This window comes from Dermacentor andersoni, chromosome 1 (assembly GCF_023375885.2).
Source record: "Dermacentor andersoni chromosome 1, qqDerAnde1_hic_scaffold, whole genome shotgun sequence".
In the NCBI taxonomy this organism is placed as follows: Eukaryota; Metazoa; Arthropoda; class Arachnida; order Ixodida; family Ixodidae; genus Dermacentor; species Dermacentor andersoni.
Window position 1 is genome coordinate 24,917,367 of NC_092814.1, and position 14,949 is coordinate 24,932,315.

The window sequence follows — 14,949 nt, forward strand, 5'->3', positions numbered from 1 at the left end:
CTTACCAAGCTTTCATAGGTGAACGGAATTTAGCAGGTCACTGCCTGCAAAAGCACTGTGTCCGTGTACGCTATACAGTCCAGTCTTTTGTGCTGTTCGGTTTCCTTCAACAGGTCACTCAATTTTTGGAACACATCACCAAGAGTATGAAAACGTGCTGCCACTATCACCTTACCAAACAGAGCTACCGTAGCTAATGTGTGCCATGCTTTCCTGAGGTCACTGTGCAGAGGTGCCTACATCAATGCAACCGACACTATGCATGAGACATGTATATGGTTAGAAATGGAGGTGAGCTTGGTGACCACAGATAAATATTGTAGAAGGTGCATTATCACCTACGCATCTGTTATGGTTATTGCAAGAAGTATTGTAATGCTTTTATATACAGGGCTACTTCATGGCATGTGGCTGCTCTTTCTGTCCTCTTCCTGGATTGAATCTGTCCTGACTTCCTTTCACAGAAACGTAAATCTGGTGACACTGATGGCTTTAAGCTCGAAGGTCATTTGTTGTATGAGACAGGTTTCTTTTCACTGAGCAGAGGCAGTTATAGCTGACCTACCTTATTGCAGGTACTATGTGAACCGGTTCAAGGATGCTTACCGGCAAGCCACTATTGACCTGATGTTGGGCAATCCAATCACAGAAGACTTTATGGCAGTCAGCCCAGAGCAGGATGATGAGCCTGTACTGGAAATGCAAGACCAGGAGCACCAAGAGCATGTCAAGCAGTTGATAGAGCACTGCAAGAAGATGCTGATTCCTGAGAGTGAGGTGGTGCTAGGAGGATGGGCTCTCATTGATGCTGACCCTGTGTAAGTGGCCGTGCCCGTTTCTGTGTGTGAATGATTATGTCTGCTGCTTTTCTGTCATAATTAGGCATTTTAACGCGACAGCGTTAAGGAGCTCGTGTTGCAGAAAAGCCGGTGTCGTCGGTGTCGGCGGCGTTGGCCGTGAGCGATAAATCCCGGAAGGCACTTCATGAATAAAAAACAACTTGCAAAATGGGCAGGGTGGGAATCGAACCAGGGTCTCCGGAGTGTGATACAGAGACGCTACCACTCAGCCACGAGTTCGATGCTTCAAAGCGGTACAAAAGCGCCTCTAGTGAATGCGGTGTTGCCTTAGAAACGTGCTGTAGAGTTATACTGCGGTGTATATCGGTAATTATGAGCATGTAACTTACAGAAGTCGCAGTTACACGAGTAGCGAAGTACGTTTCCGCTACATTTCTTCTGCGCTCTGTGCACACGCAGAGCCATCTTGCGGCAAACACAGAAGACCCCCTCCTCGCAATGTGCGGCGCTGCCCTGACACGTGGCGCGCCACTCGCCCGCTTCTCCCCTTCTGGCCGTGCGGGGACCGGTGCGAGGATGCCCCACTACCTATGTGTTTAATAAGTTTTCTCGCGCTCTCCCCTTCCAACTTCCAGCGTGCGTCACTCGCACCCTCGCGTTTTGGCGACGTGGCTCCTCTTTCCGCTCGCAGCGCGATTCCTAGGTGCAGCGTCCGATGTGGGACGCCTCTGACCTGATCGCTGCGTCATAGCGCGTCTGGTGGGAACGCGTCCCCTGTGATGTGTGCTGAGCTCCTTCCAAGGAGACGTGCATCTGCGTGGTGCTCCCAAGCGAGATAGAAGGCGATTCCATCGAGGCGTCAGCCCCATGATCGCGTCGGCCTTCATGGCACGTCGCGGCCAGGCTTTCCGTGCTGATCACGACGTTTGGCTCGCGTAGATAATTTCTCCCTCCGAGACACCAAGTTCTTTGGTTCATTCCGCTTGCTCAGGCGCACGTTTCGTTGCCGCACCGAACGCTGCGTTGCTCAGCGCTCACCGCGTGATTGGTGGGTGCAAAGTCCGATGCAGGGAGCCTCATAAGTGATCGCTGCGCCGTAGCGCAATGTCTTACACCCCTTGGTGGGTCGACGGGAACACTCTAGCGTTCCACTCTTGAAGGCGAAGCTTAAGCGTCCTCCAATTTTTCCATAAGGTCCCCATAGCCTTGCACAGCTATGACTGAATTGTTGCCAACCCTTAAATTTGGCATTTGTTTCTAGCCACTGCAGCAGCAGTAGAAGGGTAATAAAACGCAGTTAGTGCAGTACATTCAACTTCCAGTAATTCGACCAAGACCGCTGAAATTGACAGAATTATCCAGAATGTCGAATCAAAGGGGAACTGGGCTTTTGCATCACGAGAAATGGCCAAACAATTGATTTTTTGAAAATCACATTTTCAATTTCTGTAACGTTTTTTTCTATCTGATTCCGAAATATCATCACCGAAATCCATGTAAAAATGCTCTAAAAAATTTGTGTCAGACAAGGTGGCGAAAAATTTCGTGGAAATCACGAAAGAACAGTGTTTTTCCAGCTACATTATCTCCAGAACAGCACAGCCAAAAGCCACCATCTTGGTCTTATACTAGCTCTGTTAGCTCTGTTCAGTAAGGTGAGTGGCAGCACCTTTCCATACTCTCATTTCTCAGTCTTTAAATTTGCCGCTTCAGCTATCTCTTCCATACAGAAACAAGCGCACAGAAGCAAACAATTGAAGGTCATTCTAGAGTCTCCAATTGGCCGCACCTGCCATGTGACTCCAGTTCGCCATTGGTCCGGGGCTCGTTCCATCGCGGAAGTGTCTGCTCTTCACATCTCGTGAGCTCTCGACGTCTCGACCACTATGATCGCGATGAGTGTCAAAACAGGCGCGCCGGGGACATTGCAGAGCACAGTCGACCCCTTTGCTACTGGACGTCTCGAGCCCACAGCTAAGCATTCCGAGCATTGGTGGTGCGGGCTTCGTGACCAAGCACTTTGCACGCAGAATCCTCGGACATATGGATAAGCCTTTCGAGCATCAGTGCTTCGGACTTCGCTTCCAAGTTTACTTCCAAGCACATTGTGTAAGCAATCCTCGGACCTACGGCTAAGCCTTTTGAGCATCGGCACCGTGACCCAGCACATCGCACACGGAATCCTCTGGACCTGCGACCATGCACATTGTTTACTCTTTGGACCCGCGGCTAGACATCTCGCACATTGGCGCATACGACTCGGCAATCAAGAACATCACGCGTGAAGTCCTCAGGCCTACGGCACCTCGGGCTCCGTGACCAAACACATGGCACACTGAAGTTGGACCTTTATTTTATATATTCATGCGAAAGCATGAAATGGCTCATTGAGTGAAAAATCCAGTGTCTGTAGCAGCAAAACAGCACTTAAATTCCCATTGGCTGTGACACCACGGCACAAGCAGAGCAAGCAAAAGAGAACACCTACTGCCTCAGTAGCTCACACTAGGTGTTGCATGAGGTGAGAGGGCATTGCTGCGATGCCTTGTCACCCTCACTCTCAGAAGTCTGTGTCATCCATGCGTTCCTTGTCCGTGCATGCTCTTTCCTGCATTTCAACTGGGCCTCAGTAAGGCCAAATCAAAATGTGCCAAGCGTATCAGCGCGCTCGCTTGCCCGCGAGGAGTTCATAACTCGGACTGCTCAGCGGCGTTCAATTGGACATTAATGCTTTCGCATTCCCAACTCATAACAAGTACTTAGGCATCCTTTTTTTAGATTTCTTTTTAAATTGATTTTTTCTTGGGCACAGTTTCTGGAACTATGGTGCAGGTCAAGACTTCCTCACTTTTTTGGTTTGACTATTTCTATTCATTGAGGCCCAAAGTGTGTGTCTAATGTGAAGGTCCCAAGAAAGTGCAGAAGGGGGGAAGGGGAGGACAAGAATGTCACATTTAGCTATGCTCACAATATCAAAAAAACCTTCCACTGCATTCCGTAAGCTCTCCAGGCCCTCAAAAGGTTCGACAGAGAAAAAATATATACAATACAATGTTCTAAAAATATAGTAGCTGGTGAAAACATTAGGCCACAAGAACACAGCTTAACCCTCCGCAGAAGTGCTGGCTTGCAATGCATGCATGTTTCAGCTTGCGGGGTTCTCGTATCTCACAGGAGCGCCGAACACCGTGAGTTCAAGCCACAGCGCCACATAAGCTGTCACGTCACGTCACATAATCTAGCACGCCACACTCATGCCGCAAAAGGGGGGGCACCGAGCGCTGTGCAGGCGTGAGAACACACAGCATTGACCTATGTTGGCGGAAACTGTCTATTTGTCTCCGGCGACACCCAACACTGCAAGAACGCCTGGTCCCGGGCCAGTGCAGGAATCAAAGGGCTTCCACGCCAAGGGCGAAAAGCACAGACAGTGGTGCTGCTAGCACGTCACTGCAAGAGGATGGCTCGCCGCAAGACACCGCTAGCGAAAGTCCCCGCTGCTATGCCGCTTGCTCTCATGACAACGAATGGGCTCACTCACAAGAGCTCGGGCAGTTTTTGTTGGCTTGGCATTGCGATAAGTGCTTCTCAGTGCCATACGTGTACGTACTGTGCAAGGTCCCAGAGAGATCTCCCTCGCACTCAATCTGGCAACCACAGCTACTGCCGCTGGCAATGCAAGTGCCTCCGGCGCAAACCGGTTCGTGGCCAAGGTCACCACTGACAATCGTTACTAGTGAAAAGGCTGAGGCATAGGGATGACAGAACAGGTGAATGCCCGTACAAAGGCGCTGGTAAATACCTCAATCCCCACATCCTCCTCTCCTTAAATGCCCCCCTACCAGTCTGTCCAAGCAGCTGGTAGTATGCACCAAAGACAATTGATCCTTTCATGCACGAGCTAAATGCTAACGTCAGTCCAGCAGCTACTGCTAACGCTGTATTCTGACATACAAATGGATGGATGTGGATGGATGTTATGAACGTCCCCTTTGGAATGGGGGGGTGAGTTGCGCCACCAAGCTCTTGCTATTATACTGCCTAATGTCCTACCCAAGTGAAAAAAGAAAAAAAAAAAAAGAAACCACTATGAACTCCCACAACCACATTTTCTGACCCCCTATTGCGAACTTTGCTTTTGTACGTCTCCGTTTTTTGTCGTTTTCCTACTTTTCTTCCACCAATCTCCCAATCGCCTCTTGCAACTAAGACACTTTCAGCACCACCACTCACAAACCATCCGCCGCCAAGGTTGTGAGTGGTGGCGTTGGCTAACCCTACCAAGGTTAGTTCTAGTAATAACCAATAAGTACCCAAGAAAGTGGATGGGGAAACCACTCCACGGTAGCTCAATTGGTTAGAGCATCGCACACGTAATTATGTGAAAACGTGGGATCATTCCCCACGTGCGGCAAGTTATTTTTTCATCCACTTTCATTGCCATTAATTTATAATTTCCTTAATTCAATTAGTAAGTACAAGTAATTTCCCCTATGTTTTCCTTGGTGTCTTTGTTTGTTGGCTTCTCATGATATGATTAATAAATATCGGGCCCTTTGGTTAGCCCCCTTTCTTTTCGATATTACACATTGTGTAATTCATGCTTCATAACGGTGTGAGTTGCATGTACTTTGAATCAGTTTTTTTTTCTGATCTAGTCTATAAGTTATTGAATGTTTTCTTGTGATCTTAATGTTTGTCCTGAATTAATTTTAACTTACTGAGTGCCTCTGAGTTTTAGATGGTAGCTCAATTAGCACTTGAAAGAATCCTGTCAAAAGTGCAACGCTTCTCAAGACAACTCTGTATCTGAAAAGTTATTTTTCCGCCATCTTTGTGTCCACACTAATAATTTCTGCAAGTGCATACTACTTTTTGTTGCAGTGTCTCAAATTTAACCTAAATGACATTAAATATACTGTCTTCTTGTAGCACTGGTGATCCTGGGCAGGCTGACATGGACTCCATTCTGGTGTTGACCAAAGATTCATACTATGTGGCTGAGTGAGTATCTTCTGTGTTTGGTTGGTGGTGTCCAGTTATGTAGATTTATTTACATTAGTTAACGGGACTGTTAGCCAAATTTTGTTTGTGTTCAGGAATTGCACTGAGCAACTTTGTGTGACCAACTGCAGTGTCCTTCTGCTGCTGAACAGATCGCTGCTACAGGTTGCATTTCTGGCTTTGGCAGCTGGTATTCACAGATTATTAGATTTAGGTGCACATCAATCAAGACTGCGTATCCATAGTTCTGGTGTTGCTTTGGGAAAGGGCCCTGCAGCACTTTCTAGCAGAATAAATAAATGTGCCTAGCTGCTAGCAGCACTGTCATAAAAATATTGACCGTCAGCTGCATCTTTAGTGCCAAGCCCACCTGCTCCGTAACAATATGAACCTAATATTATTACTTGTGTATGTCACACCAGCGAGCCTGCAGTTTCATTCAAAATACCACATACCCGTTCCTTCAACTTCATCAAGTCACCATCTTTTTTTTTACTCTTCTGCAGAAGTAAACACAATGGCTATTTCTCTTGATGATGTCATAACTAAGCAGTGCTTCCAGTTAAGCAAAAGGGAAGAAATCTCATCCCTGATGGGGTCGTAGTACCATGTGGTGGCAGAGAATGATACTGCAGTGTCAGTACTATGGTCTGCACCCGTAAAGGGCCCCTCACCACGTCTGGCCATTTTCAGCTGCACAGTGAATTTCATTAAAACTTCTTTTTGAGCGAGTTGGTGCATACTTGATTTGAAAATTATAGCAGCTCTAACACATGCAACCACAAAGGAACAAGGACGAGACACAAGCGCTGTTTTTGACAGTCTAAACCCTCAAGAAGCCAGCGGTCCCGGTCCTCTTCATTTCTCGCTTTCATGGCCATTTTCCTGTTCGTTGCAATCAGCTCATGTGCTGGTACAGCGCTTTCATCTCGTCCTTGTTCCTTTGTGGTTGCATGTGTTAGCGCTGTTATAATTTTCAAGCACAGTGAAGTACAATGCACGCTGAAGATTGTGTCTGCAAAGTATTACTCCACTGCGTGCCACGAAAACAGCTGAAATTTCACACCACACACCATGTGCCTTTCTTCTCGAGGGAGCTCCGCTCCCAGCCAGAGACTTGAGGCCAGACATACAAGTGCACCTATATAATTCACATTGCTGAAACATCACTCACTGTGACGTGTGACTTCGAGAATTATCCAAGCCGACAACAGCAGTTATATGCTTGATCTGTTGCTTCACTAGATGATTTAATGTTTAGAGAAATAATAAAACCTACAAACCGAATGTCTGCAAGCCCTTGTTTTGCTCTGCGTTGTAGCAAGAGGAATGCACTTCCATTTCGTTTGCTTATTCCCACATTGTGCAGTCGCAGGCACAAAAAACAAAACTATCTGTAGACGTGTGCACATTGAGGAATCCATTTCAATGTAGGGCAGAAGAAGCAAGACAACAATGCAGATGTTCTTGTGCACAGCATGAAGCAAGACAAACACAACAGTTCGTGTGCGAGACCGTCACCAGAAATGCGCTGTGCAGCAAATACCTGAGAAGAAAAAAAAAAGCAGGAGGGCCTGTGACGTCTACACGACGCGATCCTTCAGCTTCGGTATGGGAGAATGCCAGGAAGGAATCTCGCTTGTGGAGGCTAGACAGAGCAAGTGGAGAGAATGTCTATGTTTGCAGTGAAGCTCACCTCCTCTAATCATGGGCTTGCGACGCTTCAAATATTTCTATCTCTGCTATTAATGATCCAACTTGAAAATTATTGCAGTAAAACACTACCTTGAGTGCACATAACTTCCAGAGTATAGCCAAAACTTGTTGTGGGGCCTGGTGACAGGCCCTTTAAGCAGGGGTGTAACAGCTGCATCAATTGCGCCATTTTGATACAATTGTGCCATGCCACTCCAAAATGCCCCAATTCTCGGTCGCACTGGCGGTAGTATATAAACCGATGTCTTAATTTTATCTTTGACGACCTAGTGATTACTTGAATTAGTAGCTTAGCGCAAAAAAAAAAAAAAAAACCACAGACACAAGGAAGACAGACAGGGACAAGCGCTACTCACAACTGTTTAATGGAAGGAAGGATAGTACATATGTATATATATCCTCTTGTCACGCCAGTGATTACCACTGCCAAATCTGTAGCACGGATGAGGGCCACAGTACAAAGCAAATCGCCTTGGCCGCATCACGTGCATCGCAGCTTGGATGCCATGAGTAGCAGCACGTTTTCATTTTTGCGTGAACTGATGCAATGTGTTCTCAAATTGGTGCATTTTGTGATCATGGGTGGTTGCTTTTAAGGGCTGTATGCAATCACTTCGCTTTCGAAGCTAGTTGGGCCTAGCGGCACCTTCCACACTTGTTCAGCACTGATGCGACAGCAGTGGTAGACACAAAAACTCTCTGCCGGCAAGAGGTTGTGCGGTGTTGTGTTCTCAGTTTCGGTTTCAGATTGTTTGTACACTGACGCTACGCCGCGCCCAACTTTGTAAGCGTACCCCTGTGTTCCCTTCCCCCTCATTGGAATGAACGTAGTCTTTGTCTGGTCCCCATCAAAGGAAGTCGCCACTTCTCTTTTCTGCAGTGCTTTGCGCCTCGGCCGTTAGGCTACATGCCGTAGGTCCCGTGTCCGGCCTCCCCGTCAAGGCACTACAACATTCTGGCGACGTGAATGGGATTGGGGGCATGTTTGCGACATCGAGTTGAGTTTTTGGTTGGCAACTATGGAGTAGCATAGCGGGAGAAACACCTGTAGTCATATGTGAAGTAAACTTGTAAATTGCCAAGCATTCTGAGATTGTGAACCTCAGGTCGCGTTGTTCCAACATTGCAATCTGTTTGAAATCCTTGAGGGCGCGGTTGAATCTTTCTACCTGGCCGTTTGCCTGTGGGTAGAAAAGAGAAGACAGGAAATGCTTAATGCCTCTTTCCTTCAGGAAATTCTGCAGAAACAAACTGTGCTCCATTGCCGGACACAATGGCACCAGGAAATCCTTCTCTTCCGAATATGGAAATAAGAGAAGGCATGATAGCCTTGGACGTGACTGAAGGCATAAAAGCAACTTCAGGCCACTTGGAATGATAGTCAACTGTGACTAACGCAAAACGGGAATACTGTGGAGCACAATCAAAAGGACCTATTATGTCTATGGCTAATATTTCCCATGGTCAAAGAGGCCATTCTACACGTTGAAGTGGAGCAAAAGAAGACTTTGCAGATTTATCTGCTTTTGCTTAAACTCAGCAGGGTCAGTGCCTTTGGGCACAAAGTGATGGAACGTGTCTATTTTAACGGAAGTCGAGTGGGAGGGGGAACCTTCTTGCACCCGTGAATCAGCTTCCCCACTCGCTCCAACTTCTACCCACTTTGTGATCTTGGGGTCAGCAGTGCTTGTATCAAGCAGTTCCACCTGCTGGTAAGTGTTTGGTGAATTCACCCAGCGCAGCTTGTCCTGATTCTTCCGTCCATCTAACAGCTTCTTCAAGGGACTACAACACATGGCACGCTGTTATGGGAAGCTTGCCACTAGAGTATTCGTTTCTTGAAAGGCCCCTCATGAGGCCACATAGCAAATTTCAATTATATGCTAGAAATTGTTACGTCTCTTTTATGGTGTGTTCTGCTGCAAGAATTTTTCAAATTGGTTCATTAATAGCTGAGATAGAAATATTTCAATGCCGCGAACCCATGATTTCAGGAGGTGAAGGCACTGCCAAGAGAAACACTCTCTCCACTTGCCCCATCTAGCCTGTGCAAGCAAAATTCCTTCCTTGTGTTCTCCTATACCAGAGCTTGAGGATCGCATGACGCATACGTCGCAAGCTCCACCTTCGTTTTTTTTTCCCCTGGCTTTCTTACTGCGCGGCGCACTTCTGCTGATGGCATAGCGCACGAGCTGTTGCATTTGTCTTGTTTTACACAGCACATGATTTTGTGCGATGTGCACGAGAACACCTGATTTTTGGTATAAGTCAGTGCTACGCAAATACGTACTAAGGCAGACGCAAGCGGTTCATAGAGCATGATCGTGCGCTGGAACACAATAGAAAATGACATACTTTCATTGTCTGCATTCGCGACTGCATGACGTGGGAACAAGCAGACAAAACGGAAGTACATCCCTCTTGCTGCGGTGCAAAGTACAGCAAGAACATGCAGGCATTCGGTTGACGCGTTTTATTATTTCTCTAAACTTTAATTCGTCTATTGAATCAACAGATTACTCAAATAACAGATGTTGCCTTGAATAATTCTTAAATTCGCATGTCACCACGAGTGATGTCACAGCAGTGCAATGCACGTAGGCACACTTTTGTGATATACATAGACTCTCCAGCTGGGAAAAAAAAAAAAAAAATTATGAGTTTTTACATGCCAAAACCACTTTCTGATTATGAGGCACGCCGTAGTGGGGGACTCCGGAAATTTGGACCACCTAGGGATCTTTAACGTGCACCTAAATCTAAGTACACAGGTGTTTTCGCATTTCGCCCCCATCGAAATGTGGCCGCCGTGACCGGGATTCGATCCCGCGACCTCGTGCTCAGCAGCCTAACACCATAGCCACTGAGCAACCACGGCAGGTTCTCCAGCTGGGAGTGCAGCGCCCACAAGGAGAAGAGAAAACAGCGTTCGGTTTGAGATTTCAGCTCTTTCCGCAGTGCGTAGCAAATGTCATACTTAGCAGACACGATCATTAGTGCGCATTGTATGCACAGCGCTTGTCAGCTCAAAATGGTCAGACCTGGTGAGGCCCTCTTTATGAAAAGGAGCATTTTCGCAAATTTCTCAAGCAGCCAGAAGTAATTGCGTGTAGCGCACTGCCGCACACACTAGTTACGTGCAGTGCACTGCCGAACAAACGCATCTCTATAGCAAAGTACGTGGTATTTTTACACTATCTAGACAAAATTTGCTCAAAAACTTGTCTGTTCTAGTCGATGGTCTGCTATAGCCAGGTCCGCTAAAAGTGAAATTGGTGAATTGGTGAAATTGGTGCAGGCTGGTAAACAAGCAATCGGCAACTACAGCGTTGATTCTAGGAAAGCTAGAGGAGAGATGCTGGTAGAATCTGCAGAAAGAAATAAGCTTCGAATAATGAACACCTTTTTCAGGAAGCGTAGCAACAGAAAGTGGACCGGGAAAAGCCCTAGTGGTGAAACAAGAAATGAAATTGACTTCATACTTTCTGCTGATCCCACATAGTGCAGGATGTAAAAGTGATAGGTAGGGTAAAGTGCAGTGATCATAGGTTAATGAGGGCTAGGGTTCACCTCGATTTGAAAAGAGAAAAAGCAAAATTGGACAAGAACAAACATGTCAACCTAGAGGCAGCAAGGGTAAAAGCAGACAAATTCAGGCTGATACTTGCAAACAAATATTCAGCCTTAGAACAGAGAGATGATGATGACATAGAGCTAATGAATGAAACCGTAACTAGACTGTCTTTAGAGGCAGCAAATGAAGTGGGAGGCAAGGCACCAAGGCAACCTGTAGGCAAGCTCACCCAAGTAACAAAGGACCTAATAAAGAAACAATGAAGAATGAAAGTGTCCAACTCAAGAGAACTGTCAAAACTGATCAACAAGGCGAAAATAAGTGATATTCGAAACTCTAACAGGAGAAAGACTGAAGAAGCTGTAAAAAATGGATGCAGTCTGAAATCAGTGTGAAAGAAACTTGGCATAGGACAAACCAAGATGTATCCACTGAAAGATAAGCAGGGTAACATCAGCAATCTCAAAGATATAGTAAAAGAAGTGGAAGAATTCTATACTGACCTGTACAATACCCAGAGGAGTCGGGGTACCTCCATTAGAAATAGTAATGAACAGGATACAGAAATTCCTCCTCTAACTAGCGATGAGGTCAGAAGCGCCTTGCAAGACATGGAACAGGGAACAGTGGCACGAGAAGATGGAATAACAGTCGATTTAATCAAAGATGGAGGAAACTTAATGCTTGAAATACTGGAGACCCTTTGTATAAACTGTCTATCGACTTCAAGGGTCCCAGAGAACTGGAAGAATGCCAACATTATACTAATTCACAAAAAGGGAGACGTTGAAGAATTGAAAAATTATAGGCCCATTAGCTTACTCCCAGTATTATATAAAATATTTACCAAAGTAATCTACAATAGAATGAAGGCAACGTTGCACTTTAGTCAACCAAGTGAACAGGCTGGCTTCAGGAAGGGATACTCTACAATGGATCACATCCATGTCATTAATCAGGTTATTGAGAAATCCGCAGAGTACAATAAGCCTCTCTGTATAGCTTTCATAGATTACGAAAAGGCATTTGATTCAGTAGAGGTACCAGTCATAGAGGCATTACGTAATCAACGAGTACATGCCGCTTACGTAAATATCTTGGAAAATATCTACAAAGGTTCCACAGCTACCTTAATTCTACACAAGAAAAGCAGGAAGATACCTATAAAGAAAGGGGTCAGACAGGGAGACGTAATCTCTCCAATGCTATTCACTGCGTGTTTGGAAGAAGTATTCAAGTTATTAAACTGGGAAGGCTTAGGAGTAAGGATCGACGGCGAATATCTCGGCAACCTTTGGTTTGCCGATGACATTGTTCTATTCAGCAACATTGCAGACGAATTACAAGGAATTATTGAGGACCTTAACAGAGAGAGTGTGAGAGTGGGGTTGAACATTAATATGCAGAAGACAAAGGTAAAGATGAATAGCCAGGCAAAGGAACAAGAGTTCAGGATCGCCAGTCAGCCTCTAGAGTCTGTGAAGGAGTATGTTTACCTAGGTCAATTAATCACAGGGAACCCTGATCATTAGAAGGAAATTCATAGAAGAATAAAAATGGGTTGGATCGCATACGGCAGACATTGTCAGCTCCTGACTGGAAGCTTACCATTATCATTGAAAAGGAAGGTGTACAATCAGTGCATTTTACCAGTGCTGACATATGGGGCAGAGACTTGGAGACTGACAAAGAAGCTTGAGAACTAGTTAAGGACTGTGCAAAGAGCGATGGAACGAAGATTGCTAGGCATAACGTTAAGAGACAGAAAGAGAGCAGTTTCCATTAGAGAGCAAACGGGTATAGGCAATATTCTAATTGACATGAAGAGAAAAAAATGTAGCTGGGCAGGTCATGTAATGCGCCGGTTAGATAACCGTTGGACCCTCAGGATTACGGAATGGGTACCAAGAGAAGGGAAACGCAATCGAGGATGGCAGAAGACTAGGTGGAGCGATCAAATTAGGAAATTTGCAGGCGCTAGTTGGAATCGGTTGGCACAGGACAGGGGTAATTGGAGATCGCAGGGAGGGGCCTTTGTCCTGCAGTGGACATAAAACAGGCTGATGATGATGGTGGTGGTGGTTGCATTGATAATATAGACAAACCAAACTAAGTGAGAATAGTCTGTTATATGCAAACGTATGTTGTATGCGGACCCTTTGTAAAGGGTGGGGACTGTAACCCCTGTTTTGTAAGTTCATAAAAGTGCTTTTTTTCTCTTCTCAACTGTGATGCTGACCTAGAATGATGCTTCAGTGAAAATAAGCACCTTCTAGATGGACAGAGCTCGCTCAGAATTGCTAGAATTTATAATATGCGCCATGTTAAGAGGTTCCTTCAGTGCTATGATCATGATGCAGCTAAGGTGCCTCTCAGCCTTGACATTTTGAGGAGTATGATGCAAAGTATGTGCAGAGGATGAGTGCTGAAGAAAGCACGGGCAAGCAAAAGCCATCGGAAGAGCCTGCCTCAGAGCAGCCCACTCTTGAAGCAGAAAAGAGAGCTTAGAGGACCAAGTGATGGCTAGCAAGATATTGCTCACTAGTGCTGGGGAAATGATCAACTCAGGTGGGAAGCAAAAAGGCATGAACAATGTAGAAAGTGGCCATGTGCATTTGATGAAACAAAATGCAAGCTTCGAGCAGACACTTCGAAAAATTCAGGAACTCTAAAAGAAATTGTTGACAAAGGTGAAGCATTGATGTCATGTGAATAACGTCTGCACTAGTCATGTATAAGCTGCTAGTTAGCTTATAGTGATATGTAAGAGCAGTTTGGTCTTGTCTTACATGTATCTTGTGTAGTCATATGCTGCTCAGGTAGAAGAACTGTTTGGTATACAAATAAATTTTGACTAGTCATGTTCTTGACTTGTCAGGCACTCCTCAAGTATAAAAGCACTTTGGAGTGTACATTTAAAAAAATGTTCGTAGTTTTTATACACGCCTTCTTCTTCTATGCTTTATGTTTCTTAGCTTAGTCATATAAATATTCTAAGCATTCGGATCAACCTGTTTTGCAGGTTGGTTCGAATTCACCACACTTTGCGCGATTTCACAGAATTTATTGGTCACTTTTGCGGGACCTTGTCCATAGAAGCTAAAGCATGATTACACTGAAGTTTAATGGTTTGTAGCTCTGTCATATTGCTGGGGTGTATTCTAAATAGTTGCTATAATAAATAGCTGTGTATTCTAAGTAGTTGCTGTAGAAGTTCATATATTTTTGTTTTCTGTTCCAAAAGTAACCTTTTTTCTCTATTAAACTTTCCAAATTTGGAATTTGGTGTTCCAATATGAAACTTTTTTTGCCTAACCTGCTCCAAATTGAGATTTTCCTGCTCCAAAAGTTACTCCAAATCCTATTTAAGCTTTTGCACCCCTGTTTAATTGGCACAAACATGATCTCAAGCTTATGTAGATCGAAAAGCTCAGCACTATGATGGGCAGAGTATGACAGCGCAGGCTTGAGTGCTATTCAAAAAGTGTTTTTAATTTTGCCCTGAAACATTAGTGCCAGTATGTCAGTATGACATCATGGATTTCAAACTGTACTTTCATACCTGGGTCATTGTGCCCCAATAAAGCTTCTTAAATTTGCAGTTCCAGCATTTGACCATTTTAGAATACAATTTATTTCACCTTTTCCAATAAAAAATTAACTAAGGCAGAGCACACACCGTCAAAATCCATGACTGTCATGGCGAGTTAGTTCAAGAATACCACATCTTTTGTTTTTGTGTCTTCATTGATTTTCCAAGCCTCTTCTCATTATAAAGGTTACTTTTTTGTTATTCTAGAAGAGTAGTTTACTAATACAGCTCATTATTTTTCTCTTTGGTGTTCTTTTAAGTTT

General features: G+C 45.0%; 1 protein-coding gene across 3 annotated transcripts in view; it reads left to right on the forward strand.

Moving 5' to 3' along the window:
• Positions 1–14,949, forward strand: part of sp3 (phosphatidylinositide phosphatase spermathreecae) — a 270,294-nt gene that overhangs the window by 200,677 nt on the left and 54,668 nt on the right. For all 3 annotated transcript variants that reach the window (XM_050192990.3, XM_055061254.1, XM_055061255.1), the window contains 2 exons: positions 576–818; positions 5,733–5,804. In XM_050192990.3, coding sequence (XP_050048947.1) covers positions 576–818; positions 5,733–5,804 — 315 coding nt within the window. The remainder of the gene's footprint in view (positions 1–575; positions 819–5,732; positions 5,805–14,949) is intronic.